At 40.9% G+C, this 12,091-nt stretch overlaps 1 protein-coding gene across 2 annotated transcripts in view; it reads left to right on the top strand.

Annotated features, from left to right (window-relative positions):
* Positions 1-12,091, top strand: part of HMCN2 (hemicentin 2) — a 176,856-nt gene that overhangs the window by 131,147 nt on the left and 33,618 nt on the right. For both annotated transcript variants that reach the window (XM_074210922.1, XM_074210921.1), the window contains exons 67-75: positions 5,318-5,415; positions 6,968-7,240; positions 7,629-7,823; positions 8,472-8,549; positions 8,663-8,799; positions 9,236-9,377; positions 9,495-9,639; positions 10,383-10,510; positions 11,048-11,204. In XM_074210922.1, the coding sequence (XP_074067023.1) occupies positions 5,318-5,415; positions 6,968-7,240; positions 7,629-7,823; positions 8,472-8,549; positions 8,663-8,799; positions 9,236-9,377; positions 9,495-9,639; positions 10,383-10,510; positions 11,048-11,204 (1,353 nt within the window). The remainder of the gene's footprint in view (positions 1-5,317; positions 5,416-6,967; positions 7,241-7,628; positions 7,824-8,471; positions 8,550-8,662; positions 8,800-9,235; positions 9,378-9,494; positions 9,640-10,382; positions 10,511-11,047; positions 11,205-12,091) is intronic.

Raw genomic sequence — 12,091 nt, 5'->3', positions numbered from 1 at the left:
TGGATATACTTACCAGCCTTACCATCACACGCATTGGTGCTACTTGCCTGATTCTGAACTCCATCTCTCCTCTGCCTCACTCCTTCAAATCTGTTCTTTATCCTTACTTTAACTTTCAATTATTTCATCTCTTCCTTTTCTTTCAATCTATCCTCCTTTCTCTGACTTCATTTTGTTTTTCTTTCACAGTCTTGACTGGTTCAAATGTAACACATTATCCTGTTTCTTGGAATTCCTTGCTTCCTTCCCTAGTCCTAATCACATTTAGGCCTTGCCAAACCTTTACCCTGGGTTACTCATAGTTCTGCCTCTTCATATTGTCATCTTCTACATCAGTGGTGTCAGACTCAAATAGAAACAGATTCCTGTAGGTAGAATATTGTCTTAGAAAACAAAACATTAATATTATCTATGTTGTATTATATTTTTATTTTGCTAAACATTTTTCAATTACATTTTAATCTGGTTCTGTAGGCAGCATTCCTTTGGGAATTTATCACCTCTGCTCTATATCATAGGAGCAAGTTACACAATTAGGCCTAATGGACCCACTATAAATTTGGGACCTATTCAATGGACCCTCAAGACTATATAATCTTCCTTTTATTTACCCCTTTTGTCCCTTTTAGTAGCTGATATAAACTCTCAAATCTTCCCTCCAGTCCCATCCTCTATTCCCTTGTGACAATCTCTTCCTTTTCTCTCAACAGAAAACTTCACCCCCCTATTTTATTGAGAAAATAGAGCCCATCTATTGTGAGATTCCTGTATTCACCTTTACTCCATATCTCAAAATTGTCTACATAAAGTGCCATTCTTTTAACCTTTGATCTTATTCTAAGTAAGATGTGTTCTTTCTTTCCATGCCAAAGGAAAAACCTTTTGGCTAATACCTTTGATTCCCATCTCCCCCTGTCTTCCCTGGGAATTTGCCACTCTGGTCATTCCCACCTCATCTTCCTCTTGGTTTCAGTCTCTTCATCTACTGGCTTTTTCTGCGCTGCCTATAAACATGTCTAGGTCTCTCCAGTCCTTAAAAATATACTCCATTTGGCTCTATAGTCCCCTCAAGTTTTTTCTTCTCTCTAAGGAAAGTCACAGATTAACTTCTAGAATCAAAGAACACACATATTTATTTACATGATTCTTACTCATATCTCAATACCCCTATGGTTTTGCTTCTGATTCCACCACTCAACTGAAATTGCTGTCTCCAAGGTTCCACTGCTCTCTTCATTCTTAAATCCAGTGGTCCTCACTCCATCTCACTCTTGACCCCTCTCTGGCTTTTAACACTATTGACCACTCCTTCCTCCTAGGCCCTTTCTTTTCCCTTGGTTTCCATGACACTGATCTCTCCTCCTAGTTCTCCTACCTTTTTTTTTTTTTTTTTTTTTAGATTTTTCAAGGCAATGGGGTTAAGTGGCTTGCCCAAGGCCACACGGCTAGGTAATTATTAAGTATCTGAGGTCGAATTTGAATCCAGGTACTCCTGACTCCAAGGCCAGTGCTCTGTCTACTGTGCCACCTAGCCACCCCCCTCCTAGCTTTTTGATCATTCCTTTTGTACCTGTTTTCCGGCCTCATCATCCTACTCCCTACTACTTTCCCTCTCTGCTCACCAGCCTCCCCCTTCCTCCACTGACTAAGTACCACTTCTTTCTCTTTTTATGATCTCATCAGGTCCTATGAGTTCATTGTCATGTCTATGCAAATAATAATAATAATAGCTATTAGGAAGCATTTATATAGTGCTTTATGTTTACAAAATGCTTAATTTTATGTTGGTCATTTGATCCTTGCAACAATCCTAGGAGATAATTACTATCATAGCCCCATACAGGGGATGAGGAAAAGAAATAGTCATAATTCAATATTATTATTAGTAATAATATCAGTAGTTTTTGTTAATATTTATTTAGTACTTACTATAGCAGAGAGCCAGGTGTTCTGCTAAGTGCTTTATAATTATTATCTCATTTGATCCTCAAAACAATCATGGGAATTAGGTACTAATTTTTTAAAATATAATATTTTATTTTATTACCCTCCCCAATGGTGGATACTATTTTATATTCATTTGACAGTTGAGAAAACTAAGGCAAACAGAAATTAAGATTTGAGCTCACACCCTCCTGACTCTAGGTCCAGTCTATCCAGTGCACTACCTAGAAACCAACAAATCTTTCTATTCAATTATTTCTCTTGAGCTCCAGTCCCCACTTACTAATTTCCTGTTTGACACCTCCTCCTGTGTATCCTATTAATATCTCAAATTCAGCATGTCCAAAATTAAACTCATTATATTATTCTTAAACCCATTCACCTTTCAAATCCCCATCTCTGATCAGGAAATTTTGTCCTTCCAGGCACCCAAGTTCTTAACTTTGGAGTTATTTCCACCACCCATGTCCAATGATTTTCCCAAACTCATAATTTATCCCACAATAGCAGTTAGATGGCAGAGTAGATAGAGTGCAGTCAAGAAGACTCATTTTCCTGAGTTCAAATCTGGCCTCAGATACTATTCAGCTATGTGACCTTAGGCAATTCACTTTATACTGTTGACCTCAGTTTTATCATCTGCAAAATGATCTGGAGAAGGAAATGGCAAACCACTCCAGTATCTCTGCCAAGAAAATCCCAAATGGAGTCATAAAGAGTTGAACCTGACTGAAACATCTAAGCAAGAAAAAAAAATAATTCCTCATCCACAACATCTCTCTCTAATACCTATCCTTTTTCTCTGTTCCTGGACTTCTTGCAGTTGCTTCCTAATCTGTCTCTCAGTTTGCAGACTCTCCATTCTCCAATCTACAACTGCCAAAATAATCCCAAAGCATCCATCCCAGGACATTGGTCTCACCATGTGACTCCTACTTAAAAAACTGCTTCCTTTGCTTAGCATTTAAAGCTCTCTGTAATTTGTCTCTAACCAGCCTTTCCAGACACTTTTCATATTATTCCCCTTCATGTACTCTATGTGCCTGCCAAATTAGCCTACTAATTATTCCTGAGGGCAGCTTTCTGTCTCCATTCTTTTTTATTATTTTTTTTTTTGCGAAGGTTGCCTCATGCCTAAAATGCACTTCCTGACCTCATCTTAACCATAGCTCATTTGCTATTTCCTCATATTTTTTCCTTGCTCCCCACAGGAGTTAAAGCTCGTTCTCTCTCCTCAAATTACTTTAATTTTTTTATCTGTGTGCTATCTCTCAGTAAAATGTAAGCCTGTTGAGAGGTGAGATTGTTCCTTCTTTTTATTTTGTGAGGGATTCATGCCTAATAGTAGACACCTAAAACATTGTTCTTGAGTATATATTTGAGAAGCCGTGAGGTATGGTGGAGTAAATGCTGAGACCAGAATTCAAATTTCTAGTTCTGACACTTGTTATATGAAACCAAGATATTTGATTTCTCTATCTTAATGCTCTATATCTGAAAGTGCACTGGCAAATATTTAACAACCAGCTCTCTGGAGGGGTGGTGGTGAAAATTATCCACAACACACTCTCAGATTAAACTCAAATTTAATCTGCAATTATTATTATTTTCTCCCCCCATTCTTAAATATAAACAAGCAACAAAAGTATAATAAATCAAGCCCTGATTTGAAGTATTTACTAATTTCTGAGAGATAAATACTTACTCTGAAATTTTAACAATCAACTTTTGTAAACCAGCATGCCCCTGTTGTCACCCTAGTTTTCTGCTCTCCCAAAGTTGCTTACTTTCCACGTGACTTTGTTCAGCTGATATTCATTGTCTCTAATTTATTTCCACATGCACAAAAATCTCAGCTTGCTAATCAGTTAAATAAATTGGGTGAGGTATGTGATGGTCCCTAAAGGTTCCTTCCAGCTTTAAATCTATGATCTGTAAAGTAGAAATAAGAGTATTGGGATTTTCTACCTCCCAGAGTTGTTTAAGAAAAATGATTTGTAAGCTTTTTAAAGCAATATAGAAATATGAGGCTTACTGTCTCTAGGAGGAAGAAGGGGAAGGAGGGAGGGATAAAATTTGGAACTCAAAACTTTAAATAAAAAATGTTTAAAAAAAGAAATGTGAGCTATTGTTATAGTTGTTCTAATAATATGTACATAAAGCTCAAGTTTCTTATCATTAGCTGGCCAAAATATTCCCTTCCTTCCCAGCTTCCTTGAGTCTGTCTAGACAACAGCAACCCTGGATTTTTTAAGGCATGAGATTGTCAGTGTTGGTTATACCCTCTTCTTGACTGCTCTTTTTTTATGGCTCAGATGATAGAGCACTGGCCTTGGAGTCAGGAGGATGGGAGTTTGAATCCAGCCTCAGATACTTGTCACTAGCTGTGTGACCTTAGGCAAGTCACTTAACCCTGATTGCCTTATATACAGGGCCATTTCCAATCATCCTGATTTATATCAGGCCATTGAACCCAGATGGCTCTGGAGGAGAAAGTGAGGCTGGTGACTTAGCACAGCACCCCCTCATTCAAATCCAATTCATATGCATGTCATGACCATCACCTCCCTGATGTCATGATCTTCATAGAGAATGAAGGACAAAATATTATTTTATGTAAATAGTATTTTTTCCAATTACATTCCCCAAAACAATCTTCACCATTGGTTTATTTTATTTTGTTTTATTTTTTCCAGTAACATGCAAGGGTAGTTTTCAACATTAATCCTTTCACAAGCTTTTTGCCTTACAAATTTTTCTGCCACCTTCACCTTACCTTTCCTCCCTCCTCCCCATGGCAGTGAACTATCTGATATAGATTGTATATGTCAATTGTTTTTAATATATTTCCATATTATTCAAAATATTGATTTTTATAAAATTTTGAGGTTTCAGTTTTTGTCCCTCCTTCCTTTCTCTCCTCCCCAAGATGGCAAGAAATCTTATATGTGAAACATATTTCTACATTAGTCATGTTGTAAAAGGACAAAAATAACCACACACACACACACATACACACACACACACACACACACACACACACACACACACACAAAACAAACAAACCAAGGAAAGTGAAAATAGCTCCAGGCTACATTCAGACTCCCTCTGGATGTGGCTAGCATTTTCCATTATAAATCTTTTGGAATTGCCTTGAATCATTGTATTGCTGAGAAGACCTAAGTCAATCATAGTTGATCATTGCACAATGTTATTGTGTACAATCTTCTCCTGATTTTACTCACTTCACTCAGCTTCAGTCCTATGATTCTTTTTAAAGCAGATCAGGAGAGGGGGAAGCCCTATTGGGACTGTGTCTATTTGGTCTTCTGCCCATACCAGGCTGATCCTCCTTTCTCCCTCCTTGGTTTAGGATTTCCCAGGTACAGGTGGCAGATGCGGGAGCTTTCACATGTGTGGCCTCCAACCCTGCAGGAGTAGCTGAGAGGACCTTCAACTTACAGATTTATGGTATGTAGAAAGGGGCTGAGTGTGGATTCATGACTAGGGCAGAGGAGGGGTAACCTCCCTAAGGAAGGCTGGAAGCCTCCTGCCATCACAAATAACTCTTCTTAAATGAGGATGCTCCAACCCTGGGACCCAGTCCTATGGAAAGAGGAAAGACTAGATAGCTGGAATGGGGGAGTGAGGGGATAGAGAGCAACACATGACAAGTTTCTCTCAAGATTCTATTCAGAGTTGATGCCAGGGGCGCCCCTTTAGTCATAGAACCTTAGATTTGAAAACTGAGACAGACCTAGTGATCTTCTCATCCCTTAGGAAAAGTTCAAGACTGACTAGCTTTTTTTTGGTTTTTGTCTTTATTTGTTGCTCTTTTGTGTAGAAGAGAGAATGAGGAAATCTGGGATTGGAATCCTGACTGATACTTACTAGCTAAGCATCTATGAGCAAAATGCTTGGGGTTTACAGAGTCTCAGATTTCTCATCTATAAAATGGGGATTTACAATACTTGGAATGTTTATTTCACATTTTTTTGGGGGGGAAGGCAGCTGTTGGTATGGGAAAAAAAACTTTATAAGTCCTAAAGTGCTATAGAAATTTAGTTCAATAGGCATCTTATTAAACTATGTGATCAGGTCCTATACTAAGTGCTAGGGATACAAAAAGAGGCAAAACGCAGTCCCTATCCTCAAAGAGTTTACATTCTAATGGGAAGCCATGCAAATCATTACATCCAAAGTAAACTATATACAGTATAAATAGGAAATAACTAAAAGAGGGAAGACACTGGAATTAATAGGGGTTAGAGGAGGCTTCCTATAGAAGATGGGGTTTTAGTTGGGACTTAAAGGAAGCTGCATCAGAGGAAGGAAAGCATTCCAGGCCGGGGGGGGAAGCCAGGGAGAATGTCCAGAATTGAGTGAGTTATTATTAGTAGTAATAGTAATCTCCTCAGATTGTTTTATGAAATGTAGATTGAAATGGATCTAAGATCACAGTGCTGCTATTATTATTTATTTTTATTGTTCTGTGTAATATTGTACAGAGGGATAAAATAAGAACTTTCATAGTGGAATTTAGCATTATTGTTGTTATTACAATAGATAGATAGGGGGCCTCTGATTTTATTGGTATTTGGAACTTCTAAGTTAGGGAATTCATTCCACCAATGCAGATAAGCACCATCTTTGTAATTTGTTCATTTTTGGAGGTACTTGGAGGCCTTAGGGTCGCATAGCCAGGATATATCAGAGGTAGGACCTGAACTCAGATCTTTCTGGTTTCAGCATCATTTCTCTATTCACTATAGAACACTGCCTGTTTTCATCATCATTATTATTATCATTAATGAATGGCAAGATAGAAGCTAATTACTGTGACCATTACTCCATAATCAGATGGTATCTTAAAGTAACAGTAGTGTCAATATGTGAGCACCTTAATATTTTTCCAGTTCCTTCTCATGACTCCTTTTCTCTGAGAGATATTTCATTAGTAGTGTTGCACCTTCTGGCTGACATTGGCTAAAAGATTTGCTGTCCTCTTCTCTCCCTTCCCTAGTCCCCCCTGTTCTTGAGCCATCAGAGATCAAGGATGCCATGGCTGTCATGAGGGGTTCAGATGTCATGTTGCCTTGTGAGGTCAGAGGAACTCCCTTGCCTTCAGTATCTTGGCTCAAGGATGGGGCTTCCTTGATGGTCCAGAGCATGGGCCTAGGGATGGGAACCAGCCTACAGTTAGAAGCAGTGCAGGCTGATGATGCAGGGACATACTCCTGTGTGGCCGTCAATGACGTTGGTGAGGTAACCAGACACTTTCAGCTGGCTGTAATGGGTAAGTCTCCCATCTTCCATTCTTTCTTTTCTACCTCCGTTGCCTTTTCATTTCTTAACTCCCACTTCCCTAGCATCTCTGGACTGAGGAAGGAGGGGAATAGAGAAAGTGTCACATTGGGGTGGATGGTGATGAAAGTCAGATTAAAATTTCCTGATATATCAGATAAAGGGAAAAATTGGATAAGATGACTTGGGAACTTTGGGGTTAGGGAAAGGCTTGAATCTGGTGAGTGAGCAAACACCTTTGCTTGGCTTACTATTTGAGATATTAGTCATTCCTAGTGCATTTCTCACTTTTCAGAATATTCCATCTGTTGTCATTTCAGGAGAAAGAGGGCAAGAGCAGCCCTTTTCTTCTAATGTCTCATAGACTATACTCCTTGCAGAACCTCCTCAGATTGAGGACTCAGGCCAGGCCACAGAGATGCTACTATTTCCTGGTGCCCCTTTGGAGCTTCTCTGCAATGTTCTTGGTAGCCCCATGCCCAATATCACCTGGCAGAAGGATGGTCAAGCTGTGGCCAGGCCAGGGAGTATCACCAAGGATGGGCGAGTCCTCCGAGTGGAAGGTGTCCAGGCAGGTGTTTGTGTGTGTGTGTGTGTGTGTGTGTGTGTGTGTGTGTGATTTCACACTTGTATGAGAGATCACTCATTTCCCAGACCCAGTTATAATCTGACTAAAACCAGTTAGTCAGATTTATTCTTCAAGCATTCTTCATTGTATTCCTACTACATTCACGTCTCTTTACCAAATAGCCAATAAGAATAAAATCTGACCTTTGTCTAGCTGGGGTTTAAAAGGATTTGTGAAAGGAATCAGTGGGAACTCAGGTTGGAGGAGGAGACTAAAGTCAGACATGGAGGAACCAGCATGTAAGGTCAAGGAGTATAGACTTGCTCCCAGAGGTAAAGGAGGCCATGATGAAATGGTACTGATTTCAGAAAGTACATTGACTTTGAGTCAGAAGACCAAGCTTCAATAATATATGATCTTGAGCAAGTCACTAGATCTCTAATGTTCAGTTTCCTTGTTTGTAAAATTTATGAGCTTGATCTATGTGATACACAATGTTCCTTCTAGTGCAAATTTTGTAGCTAAGTTTTCTGAACAGACTAATAACAAGATAGAAATGATGTTTTAGGACAGTGCATCTGGAGACAGTAACTGCAGTATATATATTTTGATAGTGGGAAAAGATCTACTCTTATTCTTCTTGTTTTCCAGGTAGATGATGCTGGCTTGTATACCTGCCTGGCTGAGAGTCCTGCAGGGGAAGATGGAAAGAACTTTTTGGTTAGGGTACAAGGTAGGTACTATATTCTGAAGGAAACTGGGAGGGAGAGAACCCATGAATAGGGCTGGCCAATCAGATGAATGCTTTGGTGTATCTCATTATGTGTCTGTCCATGTTCTGGCTAGCACCTCCAAACATTGTTGGGTCCCGTGAAACTCGGACAATCATTGGATTGGCTGATGGACAGCTGGTCCTAGAGTGCCCAGTGGAAGCAGATCCACCACCCAAGATTGAATGGCACAGAGAGGGCATCCTGCTCCAGGTGGGTAGGCCCTGGAAAGACTATGGTTCCAAGAGAATACTTTTATCTTTTGGTTAAGTTAAGTCCCCTCTTCTTACTCCAATACCAATTTCTGGATCCAGGGATTATCTTGGGGTCTTCAACTAGACAGAGGAATGATGTTTCTTTATGCAGAACCTCAGAGTTTCATAAGGGTTTCCTTGCACTGTGGGTTTGACATCCTTTGGGAATGTGCTTGGAAAAGGAAGCAAAGCTAAGGTTAGGGCTGTAGGAGGGCTCTAGTTAAGTGGAAGTGCCACAGTTCCCAGAAGTCATTGGAGGAGAAATATGTATTCTGAGTCTTGGAAGGCCTTGTGGATCCTTGGGTGGTATCTTGAGCCCTTTCTGGCAGTGCCAGTGCCAATCTGAGGTCTGGTTCTGATAGTGATGAATGGCATCTTGTTTGTGGAATTGTCAGGCAGATGCCCACACGCTGCTCCTGGAGAATGGGCGGTTCCTTCAGCTCCAGGCCTTGGACACATCTGACAGTGGCAAATATAGTTGTGTTGCCAGCAATGCAGCAGGTAGCACCAGCCTGCTCTTTGATGTGGAGATCCACAGTGAGTATTACCTAGGCCCCGAGAGAAGCAGAACAAGGATTCTGGTTTGAGAACCAAGCCTAGGAAGTCTGCTCCCTCCAGGCCCCAGGATGGCCCAGCAACATGCTTTCCTTGCAGTGGCTCCCACAATCCAACCAGGTCCTTCGGTGGTGAATGCCTCAGTGAACCAAACAGCTCTGTTACCCTGCAAGACCACGGGGGTTCCTGTATCCATGGTGAGCTGGAGGAAGGATGGAATCCCATTGGTTCCCAGGAGCCCCAGGTATGTCAGGTTATGATTGAAAGAAATTTTAACCGTGGGCTGTTGCCAAGAATTAACACCTTCATGTGCAAAGACAACATTCTTGATTGCCACTACCTTGATAGCCACTATCTGTGGCTAGAATAATTTATTCTGGCATTAGGGATGGGTTACACTGGACCATCCACACTCTTTCCCCTTTTTTTAGATGGTCAATTGAGATTCAGGGTTTAATCTGTTGCTGAAGAACAAAGTAGAATTACACAGGGTCATGCAAACTATATGGCCTTAGTTTCATTAGATGCTTTTCATGGCCTTTCATGGTCATTCTGGAGAGTTGAGGGAAGTTCCTCAAGTCAAACTGCTTCCACCTCCCCATCCATCCTATTTGCCACACACATATACCTCTCCTGTAGAGATGTTGAGCCCTTCCTTCAATCATGACATGGTAATCTGGGTTTTGCTAGAGCCTTAGAAGTCAAGACCATATTAGCCAGAACCATCGCTTATATGATACCAAGCAATGTGGTACTGGCTTCACCATCAAGGAAGCTGAAAGAGGAGAGCTGGAGGCAGGGAGTTGGGTCCAACATCCTTAGGACATCTTGATATATGTCTGTTCTTGGGACACCTGCTAGGGAGAGCCATAATCCCATAATCAGTAGCCTCAACTAGAGGCTGGCAGGGAACCAGTCCTCTATAAACCCTCTACCTAACTTTCTCCGTATGTCTTTCTGCTAACCCAACTTTTCATCTCATCTTAGGCTGGAGTTTCTGTCAGATGGCTCCTTGAAGATTCAACCAGTCTACCCCCAGGACGCTGGGTATTACCTCTGCCAAGCTTCAAACTCAGCTGGCTCAGACCGGCAAGGTCGGGAACTTCGGGTCTTTGGTAAGTAGAAGATTGAAAGGTCAGGGGTCTTGTCTTCAGGATGTTGTGACATCAGGCCTAAGGTCTAAGCACCCTCTGTTTTTGATGGCAGCACTGACAGTGGGTTGGAATGAGCTAATTGTGCTCTATAATACTATACTCAAAGGTTAGGAACATGGTGCTCTAACCTCTCTTCTCTATGTAATAAGCAGGGATCAGTAACCCTATCTGTCGAACACTGAGCATTTGTTAGGTGCGTACTATGTTACAGACATTCTGCCAGGGACTGAATTTTGTTGAATCTCCTTATGACCTTGTTAAGGATGGGTTATCAAGACCCTCCTTTCAGATTTGATTCAGTTTTGTTGAGCAAGAACTTAATAATTGCCCATGCAAGGTCCATAATAGCTCCCTGCCACCCTCTGGCCCTGCCTCCCTTGTCCCCAACCTGTTTGTTAGAGCCACAGATAGCTTATTCTGATTCTCTTGTTCTCAGCTCCTTCATCCTTTCACCCTGGGCTATGGCCATTTTTCTAAACCCAGCTCCCCAATCCACAGAGCCCCCTACCATTGCACCTGGCCCCTCCAACCTGACGCTGATTATACATAGCCAGGCCACCCTGCCCTGTGAGGCCAGGGGCTCCCCTAAGCCCCATGTGGTCTGGAAGAAGAATGGACAGACATTGAGCCTGGATCGACATCAAGGAGCTTACCGGTCAGTAGCACTTTGAATCAATGAATCAGCAAGCATTTTTTAAGTACCTTCTATGTAGCAAGACTTCTAGTAGGCACCTGGTGATACAAAAACGAAAATGTCTCTATCTTCAAGAGGCATATAACTTAAGGAACAAAGGAAAAATAGAAGAAAGGGAGGGAGAGAATGAAAAAAGGAAGGAGAAGAAAGGTAAGAGGAAGGAAAGAAAGAAGAAAGAGAAGGAAAAAGGAAGGAAGGAAGGAAAGGAAAGGAGGAAAGGTTTAAGAGCTCAGGAGATAGATACTACTATTATCCCCAGTTAAAACACAAGGAAACTGAGACAAATGGAACTGAAGTGATTTGTTCAGGATCACACAGCTAGGAATTATCTGAAGTCAAATTTGAACTCAGGACTTTCTGACTCCAGGACTAGAGTTCTATCCATTGTGCCACCTTGCTGCCTCAGGGAAACAACATGTTCACATATAGTTTATGCAAAATATTAGGTCTAATATGACTTCCTCTTCAATATCTCGTTTGAACCCTGTGGCATCTCTGAGACAGGATTGGCAGGGCAGGGATTACTTATTTCCCATTGTCCAGATCAGGGTATGAGATCCATAACAGTTCATTTTCTTTGTCAAGGTCACAAAATTAATAAATTGCAGACCTTGGATGAGATCCCCAGAGCTCTTGGCTACAGATGTGCACATGTAGGACAAAGAGCAACAGTGATGAGTAGAAATCATAATAACAATAATCAATAATAATGAAAATAATTAGATATAACCATATCATAGTAGAACTTATCTCAGAGAACAAGCAAGATCTGCTTTTAGCCACCTCTAATACATATCTTTGTGGTGCTAGATAAGTCATGTAAGTGTTCAATGACCTCAGGCAATAAC

This window comes from Macrotis lagotis, chromosome 1, assembly GCF_037893015.1.
Source record: "Macrotis lagotis isolate mMagLag1 chromosome 1, bilby.v1.9.chrom.fasta, whole genome shotgun sequence".
In the NCBI taxonomy this organism is placed as follows: Eukaryota; Metazoa; Chordata; class Mammalia; order Peramelemorphia; family Peramelidae; genus Macrotis; species Macrotis lagotis.
Note: the sequence above shows the minus strand (reverse complement) of the source record. Positions and strands in the feature narration are given on the sequence as shown.